Source organism: Neopelma chrysocephalum, unplaced genomic scaffold (assembly GCF_003984885.1).
Source record: "Neopelma chrysocephalum unplaced genomic scaffold, ASM398488v2 Primary Assembly neopelma1_45, whole genome shotgun sequence".
NCBI classification, from domain to species: Eukaryota; Metazoa; Chordata; class Aves; order Passeriformes; family Pipridae; genus Neopelma; species Neopelma chrysocephalum.
Window position 1 is genome coordinate 8783308 of NW_020897704.1, and position 25524 is coordinate 8808831.

General features: G+C 43.6%; 1 protein-coding gene across 5 annotated transcripts; it reads left to right on the forward strand.

Moving 5' to 3' along the window:
* The first annotated feature begins 24 nt into the window (after nt 1-24).
* Nucleotides 25-19083, forward strand: LOC113965612 (histone H2B 5-like). Of its 5 annotated transcripts, XM_027679267.1 has the most exons (4): nt 729-2124; nt 2660-2835; nt 3434-3573; nt 14157-19083. In XM_027679267.1, exon 4 carries the CDS (start codon nt 14186-14188, stop codon nt 14564-14566), a length of 381 nt encoding a protein of 126 aa, XP_027535068.1. In that variant the 5' UTR covers nt 729-2124; nt 2660-2835; nt 3434-3573; nt 14157-14185; the 3' UTR covers nt 14567-19083. The 5 variants fall into 5 exon arrangements, with proteins under 5 accessions (XP_027535067.1, XP_027535068.1, XP_027535069.1 ...); XM_027679266.1 differs by lacking the exons at nt 729-2124; nt 2660-2835; nt 3434-3573 and adding an exon at nt 25-148; XM_027679268.1 differs by lacking the exons at nt 2660-2835; nt 3434-3573.
* The last annotated feature ends 6441 nt before the right edge of the window (nt 19084-25524 follow it).

The following is a 25524-nucleotide window of genomic DNA, read 5'->3' on the forward strand; positions in this document are numbered from 1 at the left end:
CGGAGGCGGGTCCCCGGTGCCGCGGCCCGCCCGGCGCGGCGCCCGCCGGCTCTGCGCGGAGCGGCAGCGAGAGGTCCCGCAGCCCCGCGCCGCGCCCGGTGCGCACCTGCCCGGAGCTCGCCTGCGGAGGAGTCCAGACGCCCAGCAGGCAAGACCCTCCCCACTGCGCTGGCCGCCTGCGGTGCGGCAGCGGCGGGCACCGCAGTGCCCGCAACGGGGCTGTGCTGCCCGAGCATGCGAGCTGCTGTGCCGCGATGCGGTGTGCGGGCAGCGCTGCCTCGCCTTGTGCCGGACCCTGAGCACCGCAGGGTCAGGGGCTCCGTCGTACTCCGCGCTTGACGAGTGCACGGACACGGTCTCAGCCTTGCCGGTGCTTTGCTGAGAGCGTAGAAATCGTTTGGCCGGAGCTCGCTGCGCTCCGGTGAAATAGGGGCTGAAGGCGAAGCCCGTGCCCGAGCCGAGGCACGGCGGTGGCAGGGCTGGGGCTGCAGCCCAGCCCAGCCCAGCCCAGCCTAGCCTGGGCACCAGCCTTGGGACGCTCTGGCACCGGTTACAGTGAGCCGGTGGTGCCCACGGGCTGGACTGGCCATCTGCAGCTTGAATGCACCTGGAGCCCTGGCCCTCAGGGAAGGAAGGGATCATCCTATGTACAGACCCCCCCTGTGTCAACACTACGTGCGCTTGTTAATTATTTAGTAAGCGTATAGGGCTGTACACCATTGCTCATGCACTGTTTGTTGTGTTTTGTGCTGTTTGTCGTTAACCCTTGATCTCTTTTTCATAGCTTAAGAAATACAGGGAGTATATGCCATAAGAAACCCTTTTATTTCTCATTCCTCTCACGTTCAGTCTTCTGGGTTCAGTGATGCAGGGGCTGCCTAACGGAGTGGCTGCTGTGCAGCATAAGCAATATTATACAATATACAATTTCGTAATAAATTTATATACCTCAGCGTGTGCCTCTAGCGCAATGGAGATGAGCTGTTTGCTGCATGGCATCCTCCAATGAGCCCCTGGAGAGGGTGGCCCTGACTCTACTGCTTACCTCTAGCAGATTTGTCTGTTTGCAGGGTGGTGACATTTTGTGCTCACCAGTGTCCTCGTATTTCACGTCATCTCATGCCCTTCATGTGCTGGCTTTGTAACTCTTTAATTTTTGAGACCAAGAATTCATGAATCAAAAGATGGGGGAGTGGGGGAGCTGAGTCAGATTGTGAAAAAGGAAAGCCAAGTGAGAGTGTGCAATTGCATATCACATTTACAAACATGGTTTCATTCATTCATCTCCAAATGTTGCTCCTGTTACTACTAATAAAGCTCTGGTTTCTCAGACTGGAGCTGCCCTGGGAACACTGATTTTCATGGGGTTTTTACTTTATAACCTCCATAGTATTTGTGTTACAGTATATTATTTTTCCAATTATGTTTTCATTACACTGAACATGTTAATATCAGAAAGAATTTGATAATATGAATGTACTTCCCACACACTCCCTGTCGTTCCTATTATTCGATGTGCAAAAGAGTGGCAGATTATATACCAGCAGCAATTTGTTTCGTTCTGTACTGGTAAGATTTCCTAATTATAAAAAAAAAAGCTTTTTCCCTGAGCATGCACCCCTGTTTGCTTCCTCTTTCTTTCCTCATCTTGCTAATGATAGCCAACTCCATCATGGTGATTTTGGAGCTGCTGGAAATCTAGCTTTGTCTACTGAAAGATTTCTACAGAAACCTTTATAGGCAAAGGGAGCCAGAGAGCAAGTCTGCTATAAGCATAATGGTGTCTGAGGTTTTCTTCTCTGGCTGGGAGGTGTAACTGTGTAGTGTACAGTAATTAATTTAATCCAATGTTGAGAGAGAAGGAGGAAGAATGATTGTATTGGGAAAAAATAAGAGTCTTTTTAAAGTATCAGATGTAAAATTGAAGCAGCCATTTCAATGACCTTTGTGATTTCTATTTCAGACAAAAGGCAGCAACCTAGTACAAGGGTATCATTTGTCTTCTCCCAGCCTCATCCTTTGTTCTCCTTGGGTTTAGCCTGTCACTTCCTAGGGTTTGGCTCTGTCCCTTGTTGGGACAGCAGCACTTCTCACCCGTGACTCTCAGAAGTGCTGTACCAGCAGGTGATTTTTTTTTTCTACTACTTATTTCATATCTTCTCTGCTGTGAAGAGTCTTTTTTTCTTCTTATGACCCTCTGAGTCTCTCCGTGTCTTATTTATGCTTCAGTATTTCTGCCTTGCCAAACATTGTGCTAGTTACTTTACCTTCCCCCCTCTCTGCTTTTTGTCCACTCATGGCTTTTCTCTCATTTTTTTCCCCTTTCATATATCTTCTTCTTACATCTTTTTTTTTCCCCTCTCTTTCTGTCTTTCTTTTTATATCCTCTCCTTCTGTCTCCTTTCTGACATCCCACTTCCATCCACTGTCTTACTCTACCTTCCTCTTGACATTTTCTCTCCAACCTGTTCCTTTTGTTATTGTCCTTTTCATCCCTTGCATTTACATATATATGTAAAATAATAATGTAATAAATATGTATACTAATATATTACATATATATGTGTATACATATACCTGTACTCTATTCCATGTCTTCCAGCTGAAACAAAGAAATTACTTATGCTGGTAGTCTGATCCTATTGCATCCCTTTCTCAGCACCTGAAATACACTGCTCCTGCCCATCCTCCAACACATATATTGGGTAGACTGAAGAATTAAGTGTGTGGGAAATGTTCCTAAATTCAGAAGTGTACTTAGGAAAGCATCTTGCTCGGGCTGCACTGTGAACAGAGCAGTTGTTTTGCTCCCACTGACAATACCAGAGGAGGACTGTAAGTACCTTGAATTCAAGGACCTAATGACATTTGCTTTACATTTCTCAATTTCAGGGATTTTTTAAATGAAAATATTATAATATTAGATAAGGGACACTACCATCTCTTTGAATTATCCCTTGGATCCTGGACTGACCCAAAATAAGACCTCACAAAATGCTTTTCTTTTTTTTTCCCCAATTGTTTTGTTTTATACATTCATTAAGCCACTTTTCTGCAGTTATTGGGAGAGAAATGCTTTCTTCTTATCAGTTCTAAGCTCTGCCTCTGAAAAGGGCTCTGTATGGGGTGAGACTGGTATCTTGGCTTTTCAGCTTCCCCTTTCTTTGGAGCCAAAGGGAGAGGAGAGAGCTATGACTGCAGGATCATATTCATTGGGTGGGAGATGGAAGAATAGATGCATTAACCAAAAATACTACATTAACCTCAGAGAGTGGGGGGTGGAGTTGTTTAGTAATTATTCCCCTTGACTATCACTGACTGCAAGCACCATCATTGAGGATCAAGGGCAAATGTTAAATTTTGCTATTTAAATAAGAATCTTCATTTTAAAAAAATCATTTAATAATTAAACTATTTTTTTTTTGTCATTCAGAGAGCATACTACTGACTAGCTGGAATGAAAACAGCTCTATCCCACGGACTCCACCTCTGCTTTCTGGCAGCTTACCTGACTCATAAAGAGAGTGGGGGGTTTTATATGCCACCTACAGCAACTCAACATTTTCCTTTGTGGTGAGAGTTAATCACCACCCTTGTCATATTATTTCACCCTATTGAAGTGGGGATTCTTTACCTTTCAAACCAGCCTTAAAACTTAGGGTGAGGTTTTTTTCTGAATTTGCACCATTGCAGATGGTGTGTGTTGAAGAGGAAACTGTGGGGTTTTAGCCATGATGGTCGAAGATTTAAAGGGGCAAAGTGTTGCTTATATTAGTCAGAAAAACTAGACATGCTTTGGGCACATAAAATCTCTCTTTATAACCAGTTTGTATAACCTGTGTGGCTGTGTCTCTTGTGGGCAGAGAGATCATATGTAGTAGACTGATATTTGTCAAGCAGAAAAAATTACATGAAAGAAGACTGGAAGGTAGGAATGAGAACAAAACACAAAGATGGCAATACAATGGATGCAGTGTGTGTAGAAGGCAGTGGAGGAAGGGAGAGGAGGAACAGAAAGTGCACCTCCTGGAAGGCTATTGGGAGTTACAAGAGGACATGAGTTACCCTTCCTCCTGGAAAGTGTGAGGAAGCTTAGGCAGAAAAGTATGTGACTTTGCAGAAGAAATTCTTGAAACAAGGGGGAGGAAGGAAGTGCTGTGGAGCTCAGCACTTAAGGAGAACACCTAGTGTGAAGGAGAGCCAGGGAAATCACTTGGTAAGAGTCTCTTCATTTCTCTGTCACAAAGGCAGGTAGAATCAAGGAATGGGAAAGAAAGGGGAAAACCAAAAGGACAGAAGTTAACCATTGGCAGATGTCAGTGAAGGAAAGATAGAGAAAGGAAGCTGCTGCCGTGTTGGCAGAAAGTTTCCAGGTCCTCTGTGGGACAGAAGACAGGGAGCATCCCGTAAGGAATGAGCTGTCTGACCATGCATAATATAAATACAGGTTATTTCCATTCTTGATGTGTTTAAGTCTTAAAATGCACCACAGATACAGCGGCTCTGTATTGAAGATATGGAAGCTGTAGCTGTCTCAACCTTCCTGTAACCCCCTCCTCCTTCTCACATGCCAGAATTAATCCCATATTATCTCCTCTCCTGCACTGTGGGTCCTCAGCCTAGCTCCAGTCATCCTTCTTATCGATTGCACCTGCTTCTTAACTGGGGCACAACTCAAGATGAGGACTTAGCAGTCACCTGCAAAGATGTGCCTCTCAAAGCAGAGGCACTAATGAGCTCTGTGAAGGAAGCATGCTGGGAGAGGCATCAGCAGGGAGAAAGAAGAGCAAAAAAAGAGCCCATCATCTGAGAAAGAAACAGACTTAGGAGATTACAGGAGACTCTAGGATTATTGCAGAGGGGAGACTAAAGGCATGGAAGACTCAGGAGGAAAGTGAATGTGGGAGGACGGAGCCATGGATGGTTAAAAATAACAGTATGGTACAGATAATGTGGCACTCCACTGGTATTTTAAACCTGCTGCCTTTGAAAACCCTTCTGAGTTTTGAAAAGTGAGCCTTACATTTAATTGTTCTAATTGGTACTGACCATCCAGGACCACTGGCATTTTGGGCCAGTCATTTTGTCCAGCAACCCCCATTTTCTGCACTGCTGGTCTAGTGGTTGCAACCAAGTCTTCAGCAGATTGCTCTTTGTACTCCTGCCTGATGTAAATATCGATGTATCCCCAATTATGTTTTCATTTCTCTGAAAGGAAGATGGCATTTTTGACTAGCACACTAACTCCATGTGATAATGATGCTATCACAAATTAGAGGTAAATTAAAGCACCATTCACAAGCAATTTGTACAATGTGGAATTTGGGCCTGGGTTAATTTGGACCTGAAAGCCATTTTTTTTTGATGTTTCTGAACAACTGCCAGCTTTTCAAGCCTGTGGCTGTTCCAAGTAATGCATTAGTCTCTGTACAAATAACAAATGTGAGATGGGACCAAGTGGCAGCAAACCTGCTGGGGCTTTGAACCTCCTGGCACTTGTAATGGGTGTGAGAAAATGAAGGAAGGAACAATAAATAAAAGAATAAAGAAAAGAGAAGCAGAAAGTGAAGGACATCTGTGCATTTTGATAACAATTCGTCAGTAGCGCAGCAACCTAGAATGGAAATACATTGTCTGGATAATGTAGAGCAGTTATTTGCTATGCCAGAGCCATCTCCTAGAAATCTTTTTTTTTCTTTTTAAATTAAGTTTTGTCTTTTAACCATGAAAGGTATGGGTTTCTTCATCTTTCTCCCTTCCTCTCTTGCCTTTATCCTCCCACTCCCGAGTAAAGATATAAGTAATGCTCCCTCTCATCTCCAGTGCAAATTTATTCATAAACATTTTAAAATGGCTTGTTGTCAGTTCTTGTTCCAGAGTTTACTTTTACCTTCAATAACTCTTGTATCCTTAGTGCTCATCCCTGTCTATTTCTGGAGAGAAGTCAGCTTGCCTTTTCACGGAAGCTTTGCCGTTCTGTCCCAGCCACGCTTCACTCCTCTCCTTGCATCTAGCAGGCTCTCCATTTTCCTGCTTCCTACAGAAGATGACCTCTAATACTCAGAGGACTCTCTGCCTGTGGTAATGTGATCTGGTGACAGCAGCAGAAAAAGGTGTCAGCAGTCCTGGATCGTGTTCCCAATCCAGTCTTTGGATGATGAGAGGTCTGGGGAAGGACATTTATCTTTGTTTCTCTGCAGGCTCCAATAATAGTCGCACATCTCTGTTTTACAGTAAAATTGCTTTTACAATGCCTAATTAATTATTAATACACACATTACAATATTTTCAGTATCCTGTAGCAGCGAAATCAGATGCTGTGCCACTTGCTGCCCTTTGGCTTGTGGCATGGCATGCAGTCCTTGTGGATGTACCTGTGTGGTACCCCCACCTCTTGTGTTTACACTCTGTGTTCCTAGGCACCCAGGCTTTATAGCCATGATAAAGCAGCTTTCACATATTCCTGACTTTTTTGCTAATTGCATGATTTCTGCTATTTTTTCTTAAATAATTTTCTGGACTTGCTGAAATGGGAGTAATGTAACTGGGAAGTGATGATTGAAATGAGAGACTCTCTTTTTGAGGGAATGTTGATCATGATTGATTATAGCTGCACACATCATGTCCTCAAGTGGCGCTTTCTCCCCATGTAGGGGGAGATTTGGTGATATTGCCCATGTCTGTTGAGCAGACATGCATTAGACCCATGTATATCTCATGAAGGTTGCTGGGTTTATTTCACCCATGCCATTGAGAATACACGGTAACACCTACATTGTAATATACCTGTCACATCACTCAAAAGCCTTAATGCCCTTAGTCTGATCTTCAGTCCAATTTGGGCACATAGCTTTCCACTTCAGCATGGGTTTATATCTGAACATATTATTCCCAGTCAACATAATTTGACCAGAGTACAGATTTTGGGGTACTATCTCAGCTTTTGTTTCTTTTTGCTACATAAATGTGGCACTGAAAAAGATCACAGAAACCTACAAAAACCTGGATATGAGGTGTGTGGGAGGAAGAGGTGCCACACGTCTGCATTGGTTTCAACACAACTCCTACTTTAACTTGGAAGCAGCTATCATCTGGGGCAGCTTCTTCTCCCTCTCCCACCCACTCTCCCCTTATGGCCTGCAGGTGCTGGGCTGTAGCTTCTCATATTTTTGGCTGAATGGCTGAATTAGCACATTTTTAATGGATACCTTTTTCAGCACTGATGAAAATGGTCTAGAATTTTGATAATTCTCCATTACTCCATAAAATGCATAAAAATAGTTTGTTTAAAGGCCATAGCAGTTCTTTAGGCTTATTATCATTACTAGGTTAGAGACCATGGCTCCATTTTAGAAGGAGTTCTTTAGATATAGCAGACTTATGCTCTTCTGCTTTTCCAGAGAAATTGAAATGATGTGGTTAAAGATCAAGTGATTTTCATTTTTTACATGGCACAGAGAAATTTATTTCAAATCTGCACTTTTTATTTTCAATAGCATAGGGTGTAGTGGAATAAGTAAAGCACCTTTCTTTTGTTAGTCACCTATGATTTTTGTTCTCACACCCATCTCCGATTGTCTTTACTTTGCAAACCACCAAGAAGTTACGTAGAGCTTGTGATGCTTCTGAGTAGTGGAGCTGCTGTGATGTCTTGCTGCTTCTGCCCAGCAGGATTGGTCCAGATCGGATGTAGCTCAGCTGCCTGTACGTGGTCAGCAGGTTCTGACCTCTTCCTGCCTTCCGAGTGACTTTGCTGAGTTAGTCTAGGGACAGGAGCTAAATCCCACACCCAGACACAGAGTTGTTGTGACAGGTTGATCCCCTGTGGGTCCAGTTGAGTTGAAGTGGGATAGGAATGGAACAGAAGCCTTTTGCTTCAGAAAAGAATTTGTGGCAGGAGCAGCAAATCCTGATGACTCTGAAACTTGGAAAGGAAACTTATGCTGAAGTTTATGTTGTATAAGGTTCTGGCTTTTTGATAAAACCCTAGGAAGGAAGTGAGCCTGATTGTGTTCTCTGTTGGACTGTGTTAGTGCTGAAGACTTTCTGAGGATGTTTGTGATAATACAGAATCACAGAATATTCTGAGTAGGAAGGAACCCACAAGGATCATCAAAGTCCAGTTCCTACAGGTTTCTCTGAAACCCTGGCACTCTGTGTGAAAGTTGCCTGGTGTGTAATTGTAGCAGATGCTTGTACTGGGTGAACTCTCATAAACATTTAACAGGTATTGATCTAGAGAAAATATAATTTTGCATTTATTAGATGCTGTTGGTCAAGCGTGTAGATCAGAGATATCCCAAATCAGGTAGATAATGAATGCTCTTATAAAGAGCAGATAGTAAAGCTTTTTTTAAGTACTCATTAACAGTAACAAAACTTTGATAAAACATGAAGTCTGATTTTTATAAAGTACTGAGCCTCCTGGATTCCAATGGAAATCAATGTCGGCTGTTGGTGCTAAGCATCTCTAAACATTGCATTTGTGGTTTCAGACCCAGGTTAAATCCCCATTGACTTCAGACACTCTTTTAATCAGCCTAAGGACTGAATATTTAACCTTCTGACAGTCATTCTTCTTGCAACATTGTCTCTCTGTTGCTCTGCTTGATTCCTGGGTAAGATTTTATTTTCCTTAAGAATTCAATGTATCTTCTCTGCAGAGAGCTCAAATCTAGGGTCCTGCTCCTTACTTTGTACATAAGCATCTCTGATTGATACCCCCACAGCCCTGAGAAGTACTTACAACTTGGGCAGAAGTAGCACAAGAAATGACAGCTCTTTCTGGTGATTAAAAATGTGTTTTCTAAAAATAATAAATGGGAATTATAGAAAAGAAGAGAAAATATTATTGTAGGGAGTACCCTGTACTGAACTCCCAGGCAATGGGTTAACACAAGCAAGATAAGTATCAGTCAAAGAGTTAGGACACCAGTGTATGGCACTGCTCTTTTCTGCTTGTATTTGTTCTAAAGAAATTTAAAGATTTCTTTGAACATAGTGTGTCTGTGTCAGGGACTGAATTTGTAGCATTTCTTTCTATGTAAAGGAGTAAGGGACGTCTTCAGTTTTAACCTCTTTTCATGGTCTTATGCGCAAGCAGGAATCTCTTCACTAGAACACTGCATATGTGTATCTCAGATTAAAAGTTAGCCATTTAAATGATAACATTATTATTCATATCATATACAATGTAGCAGAGCATGTGGAAGTGGAGGTGGGTCCTTATTATTGGTACTGGATTACCTGGGAGGAGACCTAGGATCCCAAAACTGTTCTCTGTGCCCCTCCATCATTGGAATTGGGCATTTCAGAACAGTTTACCTTATTCTAGGAAATTCTCCTCTGCTTTACTTCAAAGCAAATGTTACCTCATGATCACATGCTAGACAACATAGCAAGAAAAAAATTTTTTCCAGTCCAAAATATGACTATCAGTTTTTCCACGAGGCAGCATCCCCAAAGTCTCTCGGTGACTCATCACGCTTCTGATCTGCTTCAGTACCTAAGGCAGAGCTTGGTACCAAATAATCACGAAATATTGCTTGTTTTCTCAACTATTACTATATAATTATACTTGTCAGATGAGCAAATTCTTGTTTAATAACTTCCAGGTAGATGGCTACACATTATATAAGGGAGGGGATTTGCAGTTTGCAGAAATATGCTGTTCCAATAACAGTCATTTGTAATTTGTAAACTGTATTTACCAGAACTTACGAGCATTTCAGAGCAGATGAATCTGTTGGAAAGCCTTTTCCTTTTGGTGGAAACATTTCCTAATTAATTGCCCTTCTTTGTGTTTCAGAGAGAGTAAAAAAAAAGCATCAGCCAATTTCACTTTACATTTCTTGGCATGTAGGAATAAAGCCAAGTATTCTTTCTTTTATACAATAGGAGAAACTAAGGAAAGGGATAATAATTGAACAGAACAAACTGGACATTTCTACTAAAGGGACAGGTGCCCACTGGCTCTCATTTACTCTAGCAAGGATTAAAATAGAACATCAGAAGATTAGCAAATACCAGAATATCAGATGTCCAAAAGATGAGAGCTTGAGGTTTTCCTACAAATGTTTAATTTTTCACCAAAACGTAAGAACAAAGTGTTCATTTTAGAAATGTATCTTTTATGGTTGATTAGGAAATTACAGTAAGGGAACAGCCTGGTGAGCATGGGAATTTACAGTAGATGCCCCAGAGCTCATCACAGCAAGGACAGCTTTCAAAAGGACAAAGAAAGAAAAAAAATCCAAGTGCTGTTTCCACCCCTGCATGAGGACAGGTCCAGAAGGCCAGCTAATAGTCCACACATAGTCAGCCATGCACACCACTGTCACCAGCTTGGCATTGGTCCTACAGACTCAGCAGCAAGACAAAAAATGAACAAAAATTCTGCAGGAGCTTCCCTGCCTGTCTCTCTCCAACTATATATCAGGCCTGAGGAAAACAGAGACAGCATGGGATTTCTCAGCAGGACTCCTTTCCATTTCAGATCTGAGACTGTGGTGATTTGTATCTTTGAATATGTTTTTCTGTTCGTTTTCCTTTTAACGATGCTGAAGAAAGGGGTGTCAACACAAAGGAAGATGTATCTGTCACTCCATACTGCTCTGGTTTCTGGCAGCAATCAGGCTGCTGCTTGGAACTGGCTGGAAAAATTACTGTCACTGGTTTTGTTGTTGGTTTTCTGAGGAAAGAAAAAAATGCCAGCACTGATAACTGATTAATTCAGAGCATACAAAGCCATAAAGTAAAAATGTGCATAAAGATTTTCCTAAAAAACCTGAAACCTTCCAAATGTCACCATGATGCTTCTGAGTGCCTTCTCTTGCATGGCCATACCGTGTCCCAGGAACCTCAGTGGCTTGGACCTGGATATGAGCATCACCTGCCCTCCTTAGGGGTCCTTATGGGAGTCTCTGGCTGCAGTATCCCATGGGAAACACCCATCAAGAGAACACAGCCCATAAAACATGTTCTGCCCATCTTCAGTCTCCAAGTCACAGAAATTATGAGGTTGGGGGTGCTTCAGGCAAACATCTTGCACAGTCCATGCTCAGAGCAGGGTCAGTGACTGTGAGTTGCTCAGAGCCACATCCAGTTGGATTTTGAGTATCTCCAAAGATTGATATCCTGCAACCTCTCTGAGCAACCTGTGCCAGTGCTTGGTCAACCTCACAGTAGAGAAGTCAATCATGATGGCAGCACTTCCTAACACAAAACCTAATAATTCTAGATTCTTTCTTTCTCTCTCTCCCTCTCTCTTTCTTTGTTTTTTTGTTTGTTTTGTTTTTGTTTGTTTGTTTGTTTGGGGTTTTTTTGTGGGTTTTTTTGCTTTGTTTTTTCTTTTTTTTTAAGGGAAAAGAAAGAGATGCAACTATTTTCATAAAAAGAAACCGTTTTTTTTAAAGATCACTTAGTGTTTCCCTCAACAAACTCTCCACATGGACACTTTGGGAATAATCCCACTACTTCTGTCTTCATACCAGAGCAGCACCTGCCTCTGGGTTGCGTTACACTGTTGACGGAAGGGTTGGTGTCACCACTGATCGTTTATAACATTATTTATTTATTACCTGGTAAGTGCACTCAGGCTCTTTGTGGTAGGCACTGCCCAAATAAATCAAAAGGAATACAATCTGTTTTCAGAGCAGGTATTATTTACCTGTTAAACAGTCAGCTGCAAAGAAATGGGTAGAGAGAAGCAAGGAAACCAAAGCTTTTGTGCTGATTTCTGAACTTCAGCATCACTGTGGCCACACATGGGAGAAGAGTAAGATCCTGGCTGTGCTGCCCAAGGGTGGGTGTTAGCCAGTCAAATGGACTGAGGTGTCCTGTAGGTGTGACCTTTCCTGGAGTCATATGAAATCACTCTAGTGACTGTTGGGCACTATATTCATTTTTTAAAAGCTGCAGTACAAGTGCACTTAAGAATTAATGCATATTTTAGAAGGACATACTTTTCAAAAAGCCTAAGAAGTAGTCATTTGCATTTTTCAGTTGTGTTTTTGTCAGGAAATGAGCTTAAGAGAAAAAGAAGCATGTGCATAGTTATCCCTTCTCTTGGAAAAATGCCTTTCCGTTGAAAAGACATATTTTCAAGTCTACAAACAGAGCAGTAGGGGATTTCTTTTCCCAATAGGGCTTCCCAAATAGAGGAAAAAGGGAAGAAAATTTGTGATTTCACCAGAGGAAGAAAATGTGATGTTTAATGGGGAAGGTGTCAGAGTTTTGAAGGCTGTCCAGAACTTTTGAGGCAGTCCAGCACTAGCCCTTCCAAATGCCACCACTGAGAGGAATGCATGGGGAATTTAACAAAGGGGATGAGGTGGCACGGTGAAACACTTAGCTCATGAAAATCATGTCTTTGGAGAAGACACTGCTTTGCTGGAGCAGAAACTCAGTGCTAAGGACACTGATGCCAGCTTTGGCTTCTAGACAGGAGGGCGTTTTGGAGGGCTGTGGTGAAGGCCTTGCCTCCCTGCTCCCTGGCATCCTGAGCAATGCCAATCTGCCCTTGCAGCTGGGTGTACCCCCACTTCAAGTGTTCAGCATTGCCCCTTGCCCAGTGCCCACCCGACCATGAGGCTGCCAGAGCCCAGCACTGGCAGCCTTATGGCACGGAGCAGCCAGCGGTGCAGGAGGCATCATGTCACATACTGATTTGGAGCCACGGAAGTTTCTTGCATGATTTGGAAGCAGGAGCTGGTATCCACTGGGATGTGGGCACGTGAATCCAGCCTTGGTATCAAAGATGTCTGCTCACACAGGGAGCAACCAGGAATTTTGCATAGACTGGTTGCAGCAATGCTGTTTCATCTGGTTTTAAATGCAAATGCAGGCAACAGTGGAGAAACCGGGCGTCTCACTCCTTCCCAAGGAGGAGAGGCAGGGCTGAGCATGCAGTCGTTGCTTTGGCACAGGCACCATTTAGGTCCCTGTCTGATACTCTTGAATATGCAGACCATATGTTACATCCCAGCTTTCTCTCTCCTGTTTACTTCTATCCATTTTCCTGTGTGCCATCAGCTCGGAAACTCTTTTTTTTCTACTAGTCTCTCTTGGCCAGCAGACTATAATTCCTAGGTCATCTTCAAAGGGGACACAGAGCAGTAAAACCCAAGCCTTGGGGTGATGCTGGAAGCTTACCAAGTTGCAACACAGTTATTCCCTTGCCCCATGTAGTAAAGCACATGTAAATTTGTAATGTAGTGGAGGCACACAGTTTTTTGATGGTTTACATACTGCCTTTTTGTTACTGCACTTCTGGATGAAAGCAGTCATCTGCAGATCATGGCTCTGCAGGTTGTGGCCTAATGAAGAAAAACTCAGAGGGAGGATCAGGCACGTTTGGTGTAAATTGTCCGGTGAAGACCTGCTCGCTCAAAAGCAGAAAGAACCAAATAGCAGGAAACAATTTTTTCTATCAACATGTAGCCCAAAATCACTTTGATGTTTGACTACTATCCACATTTCTGTTTCTTTTCCAGGTGATTCCTGACACCTCCTCTAAGCTTTTCTACTCTCTGATATTTTTTGCTAGCTAATGTGAATACTGAGAGATTTCTATAGCTCAGCTAGCTAGCTTAAAAATGTATTATTTTTGTATTCCACTGGAATACATGGTGTCAAACAACAGCCACAGAAATGCAAGTACCCTCAAAATAAACTTCTACCTACATGCAAAGAAAAAAGGTTTTATTAGAGATTGTAATAACCACATAAAATTATTTTGACCAGTTTCATATAAAGGTGGCTTTACTGATACTTTGCAACAGTCTTGGGCCCATTCCAGGAAGATTTAATTCAATCCATACTGCAGTCAGTGTTTTCTTTGGAACTACAATATTTTTCTCAGAAAGATGTTCACCCTCCATCTCATATTTACCAAGTAGATGCCAACTAGACCTGTGTTCAGTGATATTGACAAGGCCAGTGTTATAGGGATTTAAACAGAGAACAACAGAAAGCCATATACAAACCAGAGCAGTTCTTGCTGGCAGTTCAAAAATGCTTGCACAGGGTCATGGGGTATTTGTCTCAGATTCAGAGCTATTGCTTGTCTCTGACTCAGACTCTCTCATCTTTCAATACAATTATTCTGTAGAAGGTCAAAAAAGAATTCCTTTTTTTTTCATGTTTTCTCCAAGCAGCTCCGACACCCAACGAAAGATTTCTCAGGATGCCAGAGCCAGCAAAGTCAACCTCAGCCCCCAAAAAGGGATCCAAGAAAGCTGTGACAAAGACCCAGAAGAAGGGCGATAAGAAGCGGCACAAAAGCAGGAAAGAGAGCTACTCCATCTATGTCTACAAGGTGCTGAAGCAGGTTCATCCTGACACTGGCATCTCCTCCAAGGCCATGGGCATCATGAACTCCTTCGTCAATGACATCTTTGAGCGCATTGCTGGAGAAGCCTCCCGCCTGGCCCACTACAACAAACGCTCTACCATCACCTCCCGGGAGATCCAGACAGCCGTGCGCCTGCTGCTCCCAGGAGAGCTGGCCAAGCATGCTGTCTCTGAGGGCACCAAGGCTGTCACCAAGTACACGAGCTCCAAGTAGCCAGACATCACCTCTGCAACGGGACCATCAAACACCAGGCCCTCCATGCAAGCACGGGTAAGCAGCCATGGTCTGGATAAATGTCACAGCTATTATCCACAGCAATTTGCAGCCTTGGGATGGGCATGAAAAGCTGCCCAGTGGAAGAGGAGACAGTGATCTGGATGTCAGCTGATTTTCATAGTCTGTTCAGGACGTGGAAAGGATTTGTCAAGGCTCGTGGAGGAGGCTCTTGCTTTCACATCTCATTCAAAGAACTGACCAACCATGCTGTATCCAGTCTCCTCTGTGCTTGGCAAACATGCATGTTTGGCACTGGCAGGGGAGACTGGCAGTGGCAGAGACACCATCTCTGAAGTCTTCCTCTTTGACTGCTTTCTCACAGTCATCTGATATGGGCACTGAGGAGTCAGCACTGGCATCCTCTCTGCTGGATCCCTCCTGGTGTGCAATGGCTCAGCCCACCCTGTGCTGGCAGAAGCAACAGCTACCAGGCACATATTGATTCAACAGCTATCTGTGCTTGACAGCCTGTTTTAAAGAGCAAGCCTGGCAGGCAGGCAGATGCCCAAGTTGATACCAAGTGCTAATCCTCCTCACTGCTCCCGGTGGATGAGCCATGGAGCAGGCTGAGGGTGCTGGCACTGCCCACTGCCTCCACCTCGTGCCAAGGTGGAGAGATGGACAAGGCGGGATGTTGGGACTGGGTGGCTACCTTTCCTGGCTGCTGCTTTGCCTGCTTTAGGACTTGCTTTGATGTGCAAGACTTTGCTAATTCTGCTGCTTTTTACAGACTTTTCCTGCCTTGACACTGCCTGGGCACTCCCACCGTAAGTGTGGGTGAGAAGGGGTGGGGCCCGTGAGGGTCCCCTCTCCTGTGAGCTCTAGGCTGGTACAGGACAAACATTAGAGAAGTGTTGGGAGGGGACTGAGGATTTAGGAAGGCATCTGGTATAGGAGCAGAGGTGGGTAATGCATTTTGGGGGGGAAAGAGGCCGGCTCCCTGCAGAGATCACTGCAGGCAGCTCACTTGGCCCTGCCTTCCCTGCTTTGTTCAGCAGTTAAAAAGCAAAACCAAAAACTGGGACTGGGTGGATGTATAGGGACACTTGCCTGCATCCCAGATATTTTAAAGATTACTCCCCACATCTTCTCAAAATCCAGAGTAAGGTGAGCAATAATAGAATCTTGTTAAAAGCCATAGAGATTAGTGGAGGCATATCTTGGTTACAGGTTTATCTTGCCCAGACTGCTGGATAGCAGAAGAGCATGTGTAGCACTGGTGTGAAGTTGAAACTTCCTACTCAAAACACAAAATTAGCCAACATTAAAAAAAATAATCAAAGTCTCTGGTAGGCAGTAATGCTCAGATAAAAAATATGCATGTCTAAAATAACAACCGTTTTCTGCAACTTATTCTGTAAATAAAAGGAGCAGCAAAGGCACAGGATTCAGAACTAAGTGCAAATTCTCCCTAAACTCCAAGACCTTGTTTTTAATTGAAAAGTAAATTCATACTCCAAAATGGCAGCCTTGCAGTACATCTCTAACTTTCCCCTGCATTTATCTCTATTGTGTTTCTTTATGCTTTGAGAGTTATTGGAACCTTTAAAAAATTTAGATTGCTTTTGGAGCTGTAGGACTCTGCCTCTCCAGAAGATTCAGTTATTCCTTGGTTTTATAATAACATTGCAGTCATTTTCCAATTGGTCTGAGGAGAGGACTGCATAGACCTGTTCAACCAAGAGCACCTCAGAAACCCAAGAGCAGCCTGGATGTGTGATCTCTGTGCAGGAGTGAAGGTCAAGTTGTTTATGGGCTGTTCCCAGCCCCCTGCATTGGTTTGAACACCTCACACCTTAAAAGGGACTTTCCTACCACACTCTGGTCAGTGATAACACACGATTGTGTTTCATAGCCTGATGCCAGCAGGAATGTCTGGTGATATATCTCAGAAAGAACAACACCTGGTTAGCTGGCTGCCAGGACCCACAAGGAGCTGCTCCCAGCAGCAGCACCTATACTTAGCAGTATTGGTAACCTGGGCCACTTGGCCAGGACACTTTGGAGGTGACAGCTTACTACTTACTTTTGTTTTCCAATCAAAGAGTCAAAATCAGATACCAAAGATTAAAATGTACCTGCAGTGGGCCTAAAGCCACCATCCTTGGCCACTGGAAATCCAGACAGTGGATGATGCATAAGGAGAATATAGGGAGTGAAGGGCTGGTTGGCATTGCTGGAGCTTTCTTCTTCTGTCCCTATGAGCTGCAGGTCAGAATTCATCCCCCTGGGGAGTCATCTTGAAGGTAGAAATTCAAAGTGGAATAAACTTACTCCAGTCCGAGCAATGTGTGCGAGCCAGGACACACATCTCCTAGGATTACTTGGCACAGCCTCTAAACTCTCGCTCTCTTGAGCAGAGCAGAGTCCCACTTCAGTCTCCACAAGCTGCAAGGAATCAGGAAAATAAAATGAGATGTCGGTCCTCCAGGGTCTCCTGGGTGGCTCGGGGAGCCAGGAACGAGGCTGGTCTTTCGGGCAAGAGCTGCTCACCCCATACCCCTACTCACAGTACTGGTCCCATTTGCTTCTGCCACTGTTGCCACTCTCCATTTTTGGAGCTTGTTTCAGAGAGGAGACAGTGATTTAAGGCTACAAAAATACCTGAAGACTTAAAGAGGATTTTCATATTGTCTAAAGCTGAGTGACTGAGACTGATCACATCCATCCATTTATAGTTTAGGTTGTCCTTGCACACATCATTTGCTCTTTAGTCTCCCTTTGTATTTTTTTTACTCACCCCTGACAATGGGAAGCACAGGACTGAGGAACTGATTTGTGTTAAAATGAATTTATTTTTTTTTCTCTTCTTGAAAGCTTTGTTTTAACCCAGTTCTGGTGGCTGTTCTGTTCTGTCACTGTTGTACAGACACTTGTGCCAGTGAAAGGAAGGGATGGTCCAGGAAAGGCAAGGCTGGTATAAGCTAGGACTGACACAGAAAGCAGTTGGGAAGTTAATGGCCCTAGCGTCAAGGAAAAATGAAGAAAGGAAATATGAGTCTCCTGCAGTGGTCCAGTTAGCAGCAAAGATGAGGCTTTTAAATATGCCACTAGGGGTGTTACCCATGCAGTGTCCCACAAGCAGTTTCTCTTGCAGTCCCTATGCTGGAAATCAGGCACATCCTGTTTCTGCAGATCCCAGAGGACTCAAGTGTTTCACAAGTGAAAGGGAACAGGTTGGGAAGGGAACTCTGCTCCCATGCAGCCACCCAGCTGTAGCAGTTGGAGGCTCCTTGTTCAGGCAAACCTGCAAGGCAACCTGCCCTTCTCACAGCTGCCTGCTGCTGTACAGGAGCACACTCACAGCAGTTTAATGGGAATTATTTTGAATGTGATGAGCTTGGACTGAGCCTTAATATTAGAGGAAATAGAAGGTGGTCTAAAAGTTCAAGGGATCAATTGTCCACTAAGTAATCTGAGGTGTGACATACTTCACATTCCCTGATAAGTAGATTGGCTGCAGAAGAGGGGTTCTACACTCCAGGATCCATGCTTTTAAAATAATATGTATTTCCAGATCTGGAATTGATAAAATCGTTTAAAACTGGAGATAATATACGAAGCCTCACTGTCCCTATCTGACTCCTACTGCAGTCCCAGGAGTATCTCTAGGCCACTCCTGTGTTTTGTGAATTAAAAAAGTAAATCAACTACAGATTGAAAGGAAGATGAAAAATGTAATACAGCTTTGCTATTAACCTCATATTAACCCCAAGGACATCACAGCACTGAGTTATTTGTTTTCATGTACAAAAGAAATAAAACAAGCTGCTATAGATCTACTTCTGATTTTCCACCCTGCTTCGCTAGAAGGGCTTGAAGTCCACCTGCCCTTCACAGCAGAGCTCAACCTACAGAGGAATTGAGTGGCCACCTGCATGGAGGTTTGCTCCTGCTCAGGACAGACAGGTTTTTATTCAAGCATGGTGAAAACAAGCGTAAAAACAAGTGTGGAGGAAAGTGCTCATCCTGGACACCACTGTGTGTCCTAGGGAGGGACACTACAGAGCCCTGCCCAGCAGAGCTGTGTGGCTGTGCACCCTTCTGCTCTGGTGACAAGCATCCATGCAGATAGCTCCGAGTCCTGACCACCCCTGGAGCAGAGCTTGGCATGGCCTTTGAGCAGCCCTGAGCATTTGTCCCATCACAGCATTTCCTGACGGTTTACATCCAGATCAAATTGTTTACAGGGAAAGGAAGAATGTCAACTAAATCATAAAAATTATTTGCTGACAGAGTTTTGAGAGCTCCCTGGGACCAGTACCTGGGGAGCAACCTTTCATGCTTACTCCATGCATCATGTCTTGTGGGCTTATGTACAGTTTTTCTGACAGTAAGTGTTACATCAAGTATGATCCATGTTATATTGCTGCTGGTTTATGACCTTAGTGCTAATTACTTGTTTTCTGTTAAATGTATAAATAAAATATAAATGCCAACCTGTTGGAAATCAACGAGACCCAGCTGTCAGGGTGTCTTTGCTTCCTTATTACCTTTGCTACCATATTACCAAGGTCCCCCCCAAGTCTTACATTTCTCCTTCTCCATGGAATTTCCTTCAGACCTAGAGTGACAGCAACCACCCTTCCAACAGAGATGGAGCCCAGCTGGTCCTGGCAGAGGGTCAGTCAAAAACCAGAGGAGCCCTGCACTGAAGGGATGTCACAGGCTGCCACTGTGGGTCCTCATGGGGCATCACTCACCCCAAACACAAGTGCAACATAAACATCTTTTTTTCTCAAGCCCTTCTGGTGAGCTTGCCCCAGACAGAGCTGAGCCTGCAGCCTGTCCTTGCCACGCTCCTTGTGTGCTTGGGGAGTGCTCTCCCTGGCACCCATCACTTAAACCCCTGGGTGAGAACAGTTTTGACTTGCACAGACTGAACACTGTGGTTGGAGAAGTGTTTTATGCACATTCAGAATTTCTGTTCATCCAAATCAACAATTGCTCCCTTAGAAACATCTTTCCTTGGACTGTGAGAAGTTTATAGGCAACAAACACGGAATAAGATGTAGTGTCTGAAAACTCCAGGAAGAAAAATACCTTCCCTTTAAAGAATGATTGGTAAATACGTTCCAGTGAAACACTCACCTGCTGGACATCAGCATCAAAATGCACTCAGTGGAGTGGGAAATGAATATGCTGTGCTAGACGTTATTTGCTGGAGAAACAAGCCAAGACTTGAGATATGCCATATGACAGAAATTAGAGCTAAAAATATTTGTAGTCTCTCTAAAGACATACTCAAAAGCTTAGCATAATTGTGAAAATCAGTATTTGGAGAAAAAAAACCTTATAACTAAATCATCTGAAGTATTTATTTCCAAAGAAATAAATTATGCTGCCAGCAATACTGATTTTCATTTTGATATCCCTTTGCAGACACCCACAATGCACTTTCATAACAGAGCTGACTCCTGGGTCTCAGGAAGACCCAAACCAGGTTACAAAAGGTAGAGCATAACCTATGGTCGTGCTTCTTCTGGATGTTGGGAGAACTCAGGAACATCAAAAGAAACGATGAGGATGAGGTTTAAAATAAGAGGAGCAACCCTTCAGGCAACAAGAGGTCCACTATTGAGCTTTTGCCAATGAATGTTGGAGATGCTAGAATTTGGTTCAAGGACAAACTACTGGGAGAAAAATCCTTTAAGACTTGCTAAACACATATAAACTACGCTGAAAATTATTATAGACTGAGAGAATACAAAGAGGAAGTTATGTGTCTGTCTTATTCCTACAGTCTTTCTTGCCTATTCTGTCATGGCCACTGCTGGAAAAAAGATTTTGAGTTGGATGCACCAAAGGGCTAGTCCAGGTTGTCTGCATACACTCAGATAAAGTCTACCTTGTGCTATGAACTGTAAAGAGTTTCAGGCAGTTTTCTTAGGCCTCTGGAGCTTAGAATAAAGCATAAAAAAGAGCTTTTTACTTCCCTTTTCTATGTGGCTTCTGCACTTGCATTGACGGTTATGTGGATGCTGTTAGCCTGGCTTACATGAAAGATGTAGAGATGTTTTGTTTCTAAAATAGTTAGGGTTAATAAACAGAGATGTGTGAGAATGAGGAATGGAGCTTCTGCTTTCTCATATAGTGGAAAGCTGTTCTCAAAAACATTTCTTATTTTCTCCCTTGAAGCAGTTGATTTTAAAAAAAAGTACACAATTTTCTGCATTTTAATGTTCATAATGCGAATTCCCCCACAAAAAAAATCTATTATAGAAATTCATTCAGAAAAAAGATTCTTACAGATTTAACTGTCTTCTAATTACAGAAGAATATCCTAATAGTAATAGCAATGGGAAGATTGGTAGGAGTGGGGAAGGAATGGCAATGGCTGCATGTGAGGCACCAGAAGGAACCAAAGGCAGGAGACTGTAAGTGGATGCTACAAGAGTGACAGATGCTGATAGGACCTCGATGAGAAGCTCACCAAGATGCCAGCACACGCAGAGCATGCTGCTGCTCTGGACACAGGAAATGAAGGGCTGGGAGTAAATCCTGGTAACTCCCAGAGGTGGAGCAGGATGGACAGTGTAGTTTCTACCAGAAGCTAAAGGGTACAAACGGCACATCCAGTGCTAGCACAGGTCACCAATCTAAGAAAAACACAGGAAATTTGATGTGGACATGAGGGCACTGTCCCTCATCCTCAGAGTCATTGCAAAGAGGGACACACACATCTTGGTGCATGTTGGTCAGACAGCTTGGATACATCCATCTCGTGAGTATGTAGGTATGATAATATGAGCGTGATTGAGTCAAATCAGTCCTGGTTTAAAATGAAGTCACCTGCCTATGAGGGGACAAAGTCACCCTCCTAGAGGGACTTGTGTTGAGTTTGCTACATTGTGGCTGCTCATCAATCCTTCGAGTACATCCAGTCTTGGGGCAGGAAGTCTCTCATCTTCTGGGCACCGCTCCCATTTATGGGCCATAGATCCTCCTCATGAGCAGGTGTGGAAAACATTCTTTATACAAAGTACATCCGTATTTGCCAAGACTCAGAAAAATGTCCAGCACAACTTTTTAAATAAACCAGGAGATGTTTCTGACCTTACCTGCCCCATTGGGTGGGATACATCCTGGTGAACACCAGGCCTGCCTCTGAAAAATATAGCTCCAGATGGGAGAGCCACAAGGGCTGTCGATATAAGCACTCAGTCTCCAATATTTACCTGAGACTGCCTGGAGAAAACAACAAAGGAGCAAATGTAAGTGCACCACATTGAATTTCATTAAAGTGAAGGAAATGTGAGGGTACTGCAATTTACTATCTTTTTTTCCTAGGCTTTTGGATTCTTTGGAGTGCTGCAGTATTCAGGAAGCCTGGTCTTACAGGCACTGATAGAAACAGGCTATTGAACTGGTCCATCCCAATAAAACCTGCCCTTGCATAAAGCTTTCTGAGGCATGACTAAGTTCTAGCAAAGTGGGAAGCCTATGACAGCAAGGAACGCCTGAGCACGTTGAGAGGAAGATGGCTGCTTTTGTTGGGAGGTTACTTTTTTGGGATGAACATTTATCCCACAGCTAATTTATCCTGTCATCAAGGTAATAAAAAGTTATATCTGAGTATAGACTTCAGAGATGCAGCATCCTCCCCTCTATTCCACAACACCCTGCAATGCCATATCCACATGTACTCACATTAAGTCCATGCTGCTCCTGTACCGACTTGCACTCTGTCCCAGGTCTAGAGCCAAACAACTGCAGCTTTAAGTGGAAAACTCCGTGGTAGAGTAAAAGAAGAATATTCGAATTCATCCCTTAGTGCCTTTTGCAGCCTTATAGCAAAAGGACTGACACCTCTCACTGCAGCTAATCTTGGCTAACAAAAGCTGTTTCCGTGGGGTCCACCAGCACCACTGGCCACTCAGCAGGAGAGAGCCAAAGCTCTTTTTAGGCCAGATGATTCAGCACAAAGAAGCCTTTATAGCTCAGCAGCAGGCATCTCGCACCTCTTCTCATCACGCCTCTTCTCAGGTTTTAAATACAAGGGGACAAAAGTTCTTACAAACCCCTGATTCTGTCAATTCCCTGAACACATGCCTGTAATGCTCTTTCTGGCATTTAAGTATCTTTAAATGGAAAATATAGAGCTCTTAGGAATCACGGGACATTGCATTCACCATCTCCCTTTCAGAGCCAGCATCTTCCCCAGCATAAGCTAATCACCACTTGTGATACCCTGCATTACTAGGGCAGGACACTGAACACCACAGAGCAGCAGCAGCAAAGAGCCCAATGCAAACAGCTGTGTGCTGTGAAGGATGAGCAGCAGGTCCTCCATGCCAAAGGGTAGGTATCACAGCAACCAAAAGCTCAGCCATATTTTAAGGGGATTAGAAATACATAGATGGCAAGGAGAATTTTAATAACAAAAGACTAAATAGATGCAAGTTTGCAAGCAACAGTAGCTCTCTGCTTTATAGGAAAGTTATACTAAACACAAAGGAACAGCAGGAAGAAGTCTTATCCTACCCTGCCAGCTGCTGTGGGGCTTACAGCATCCTCTGAAACAGCCCATACCTGCTGGTCCAGGCAAGGAGCCTCCCTGAGATTGAAGGTAGAACAGAAATCATGCCCTAAGTGCCCTATTCACGTGAATGAATAGTCAGTTGAGGCTGTTCAGAAAGGAATACTCAAATTTTTTTTTTCTTTTTTTTTTGTTTGTTTGGTTTTGGTTTTGGTGGTGGTGGGTTTTGTTTGTTTGACTTGTTTTGTTTTGCTAATTTACCATTTGGATCACATTCTTCAGGTTTTCTTCAGGGCTTAACCTGGCTGTGGATAACTTTGACACTGAGCTACACACCTGTCAAGGTGTAAGCAGGCAACAGCTCTGAAAGTGACTTGGAAAAATGTGAAGGCAACCTACATATTGGCAGTTTTGCTTCTGGGCACAAAGATGCCAAAGAATCTGTGCCTATACAGGGCTTAACATCTTTGTATTGATACTTAACCCTGATATTTTTCCAGTCTGTCTCTATCAAGCTGTCTTAGGAAATGCAAGAGCAGGTAGCCACTGTTTGCTGGCTTAATGCTACAGCTCAGGAAAAAAAAAAATTAATAAAAAGTACCCTGATTTCTTTCCTCCATCTGCTTGGATGAGTGGGAAAGGAAACTTTAAACAAGACACTTACCTGTTCAGAGAAGCAGAGGAAATGCTGGCTGCAGCCAACTGCTTCCTAGCACATGACCCCTCACCCTGCCATTACTCCTATTCCTAACCTGGGGCATGCCTTTCTACCCCTGCTGCTGAAGCTGGGCTGCTATTGGAAAAAAGAAATCAGGGAAAATATATGAAGGAAGAAGCAAGCATTTCTGAAGCAAAGGATGACAGATCAGTACCCTAGAAACTGTTTGCTTTTATAACCTAAATGATTAATGAAAAAGTGTATGTAACTTGAAGCAGGAATCCATTCCCCAGTGAATGCCATCTCCTCCAGGCTCACCTGAACATCAAGTGCATTTTCACTTTCTAATATTTCTGGACTTTTGGACAAGAGGTCTGCTTAGGACAGGGCCAAGGGTGAGGACTCCTCAGAAATAGTACACAGCAGTACTGTTATTTAAATCTCCCACACATCTCTTTAACACAGCTAAGTGACTGCACATAGGTGGAAATCCAACCTCTGCTAGTTTCAAAACAGCTCTTCTAAGCTGGGTCTGACAATCCAAGCACTAGTAATAGTAGCATCTGTTGTTGTTATCAACCTTCATAAAAGGTCTTTTGCGTGTCCTTGAAGGCAGTTCAGCAGTGAAACTGTTTCCAGCCCTCAAAATGGTGTTCTTTCCATTTCTTGGTTATGTCGCTTACCTGCACTTGTCAGATGATGACCTAGAAGAGGTAGCAGCCATATCAGACAGTCTTCTCAGTCCCCTAGAGTCAGCCAGGTATAAGGTTTGACTGAGTACTATAAAAGATTTATTGGAAGACGTGGCTGAGCTGACATCTCTGATCATTTGTGGGATTTCATGGCACAGCACGTCAGGTTGCGTTTCACTGTGCAGGACTTCTGTTCTCCTGTGCTGGCATCTCCCTGGCTCTGCCAGAGCCCTCACAATCAAGATTTAAGATGTGGACATGCACAGTCTAAACCATAGTATGTGTTATATACTATGTGCCTTGCTAGAGGCTCAGTTGCTGTGCTCAGTAAGCTCCAGTGAGAGATGCTACTTGGATTCTCAGGTTATAATTAACTGAGAGTTCATTAAGAATTTAAATTCTTTTTAACAAGGTGGAGAAAGTCCTTTTCCATCATCATCTGAAATTTAGTTCTCTCCTTCAAGTCAGCCAGATAAGGTACTTCCACCAGGGTGGTGAGTCACACAACTGAAGATGGTACCACCTTGTCCTTGCAGAAATGGATGTGATATAATCTGGGTTTTGAACCCTGAGCTGAAACAGCGCCTGTGACGTACTGACAAGCTGAGTCACTGAGACAACCACAGGAAGAGAGGCCTTGGACACAGCAAACACACTCTCCTGCAATCCAGTCCAAAGCCCTGACCCTGAAGGGCAGCATACACAGAGCTCCTTCCAGCAGCTCCTGTATGAGCTTAAACCTGCCTGCTGACAGTTATTTTCATTCTTGTAGATAAAGATAAACTGTGGATATGGCAGAGCAGTATTTGGTATAAATCAGTTCACTGAAACTCAGCCAACTTGTGTCAGGGCTGAAATAAAACTGAAAAGATTAAGTCTTCCATCCCAATTATTTTATTTTTATTCCAGCAGTGCTAAAATAATTCAAATGAGAGCAGGTCTCGACAGCAAAGAAAACAGATTTTCTTCCAGGGAGACTGCTCACAGGCACATAACAGGCTGGCAGAATGGCAAGGACCAGTGAGGAAGAGCGCCAAGGGACCCTGCCAGGCACCAGGGGAGCAGC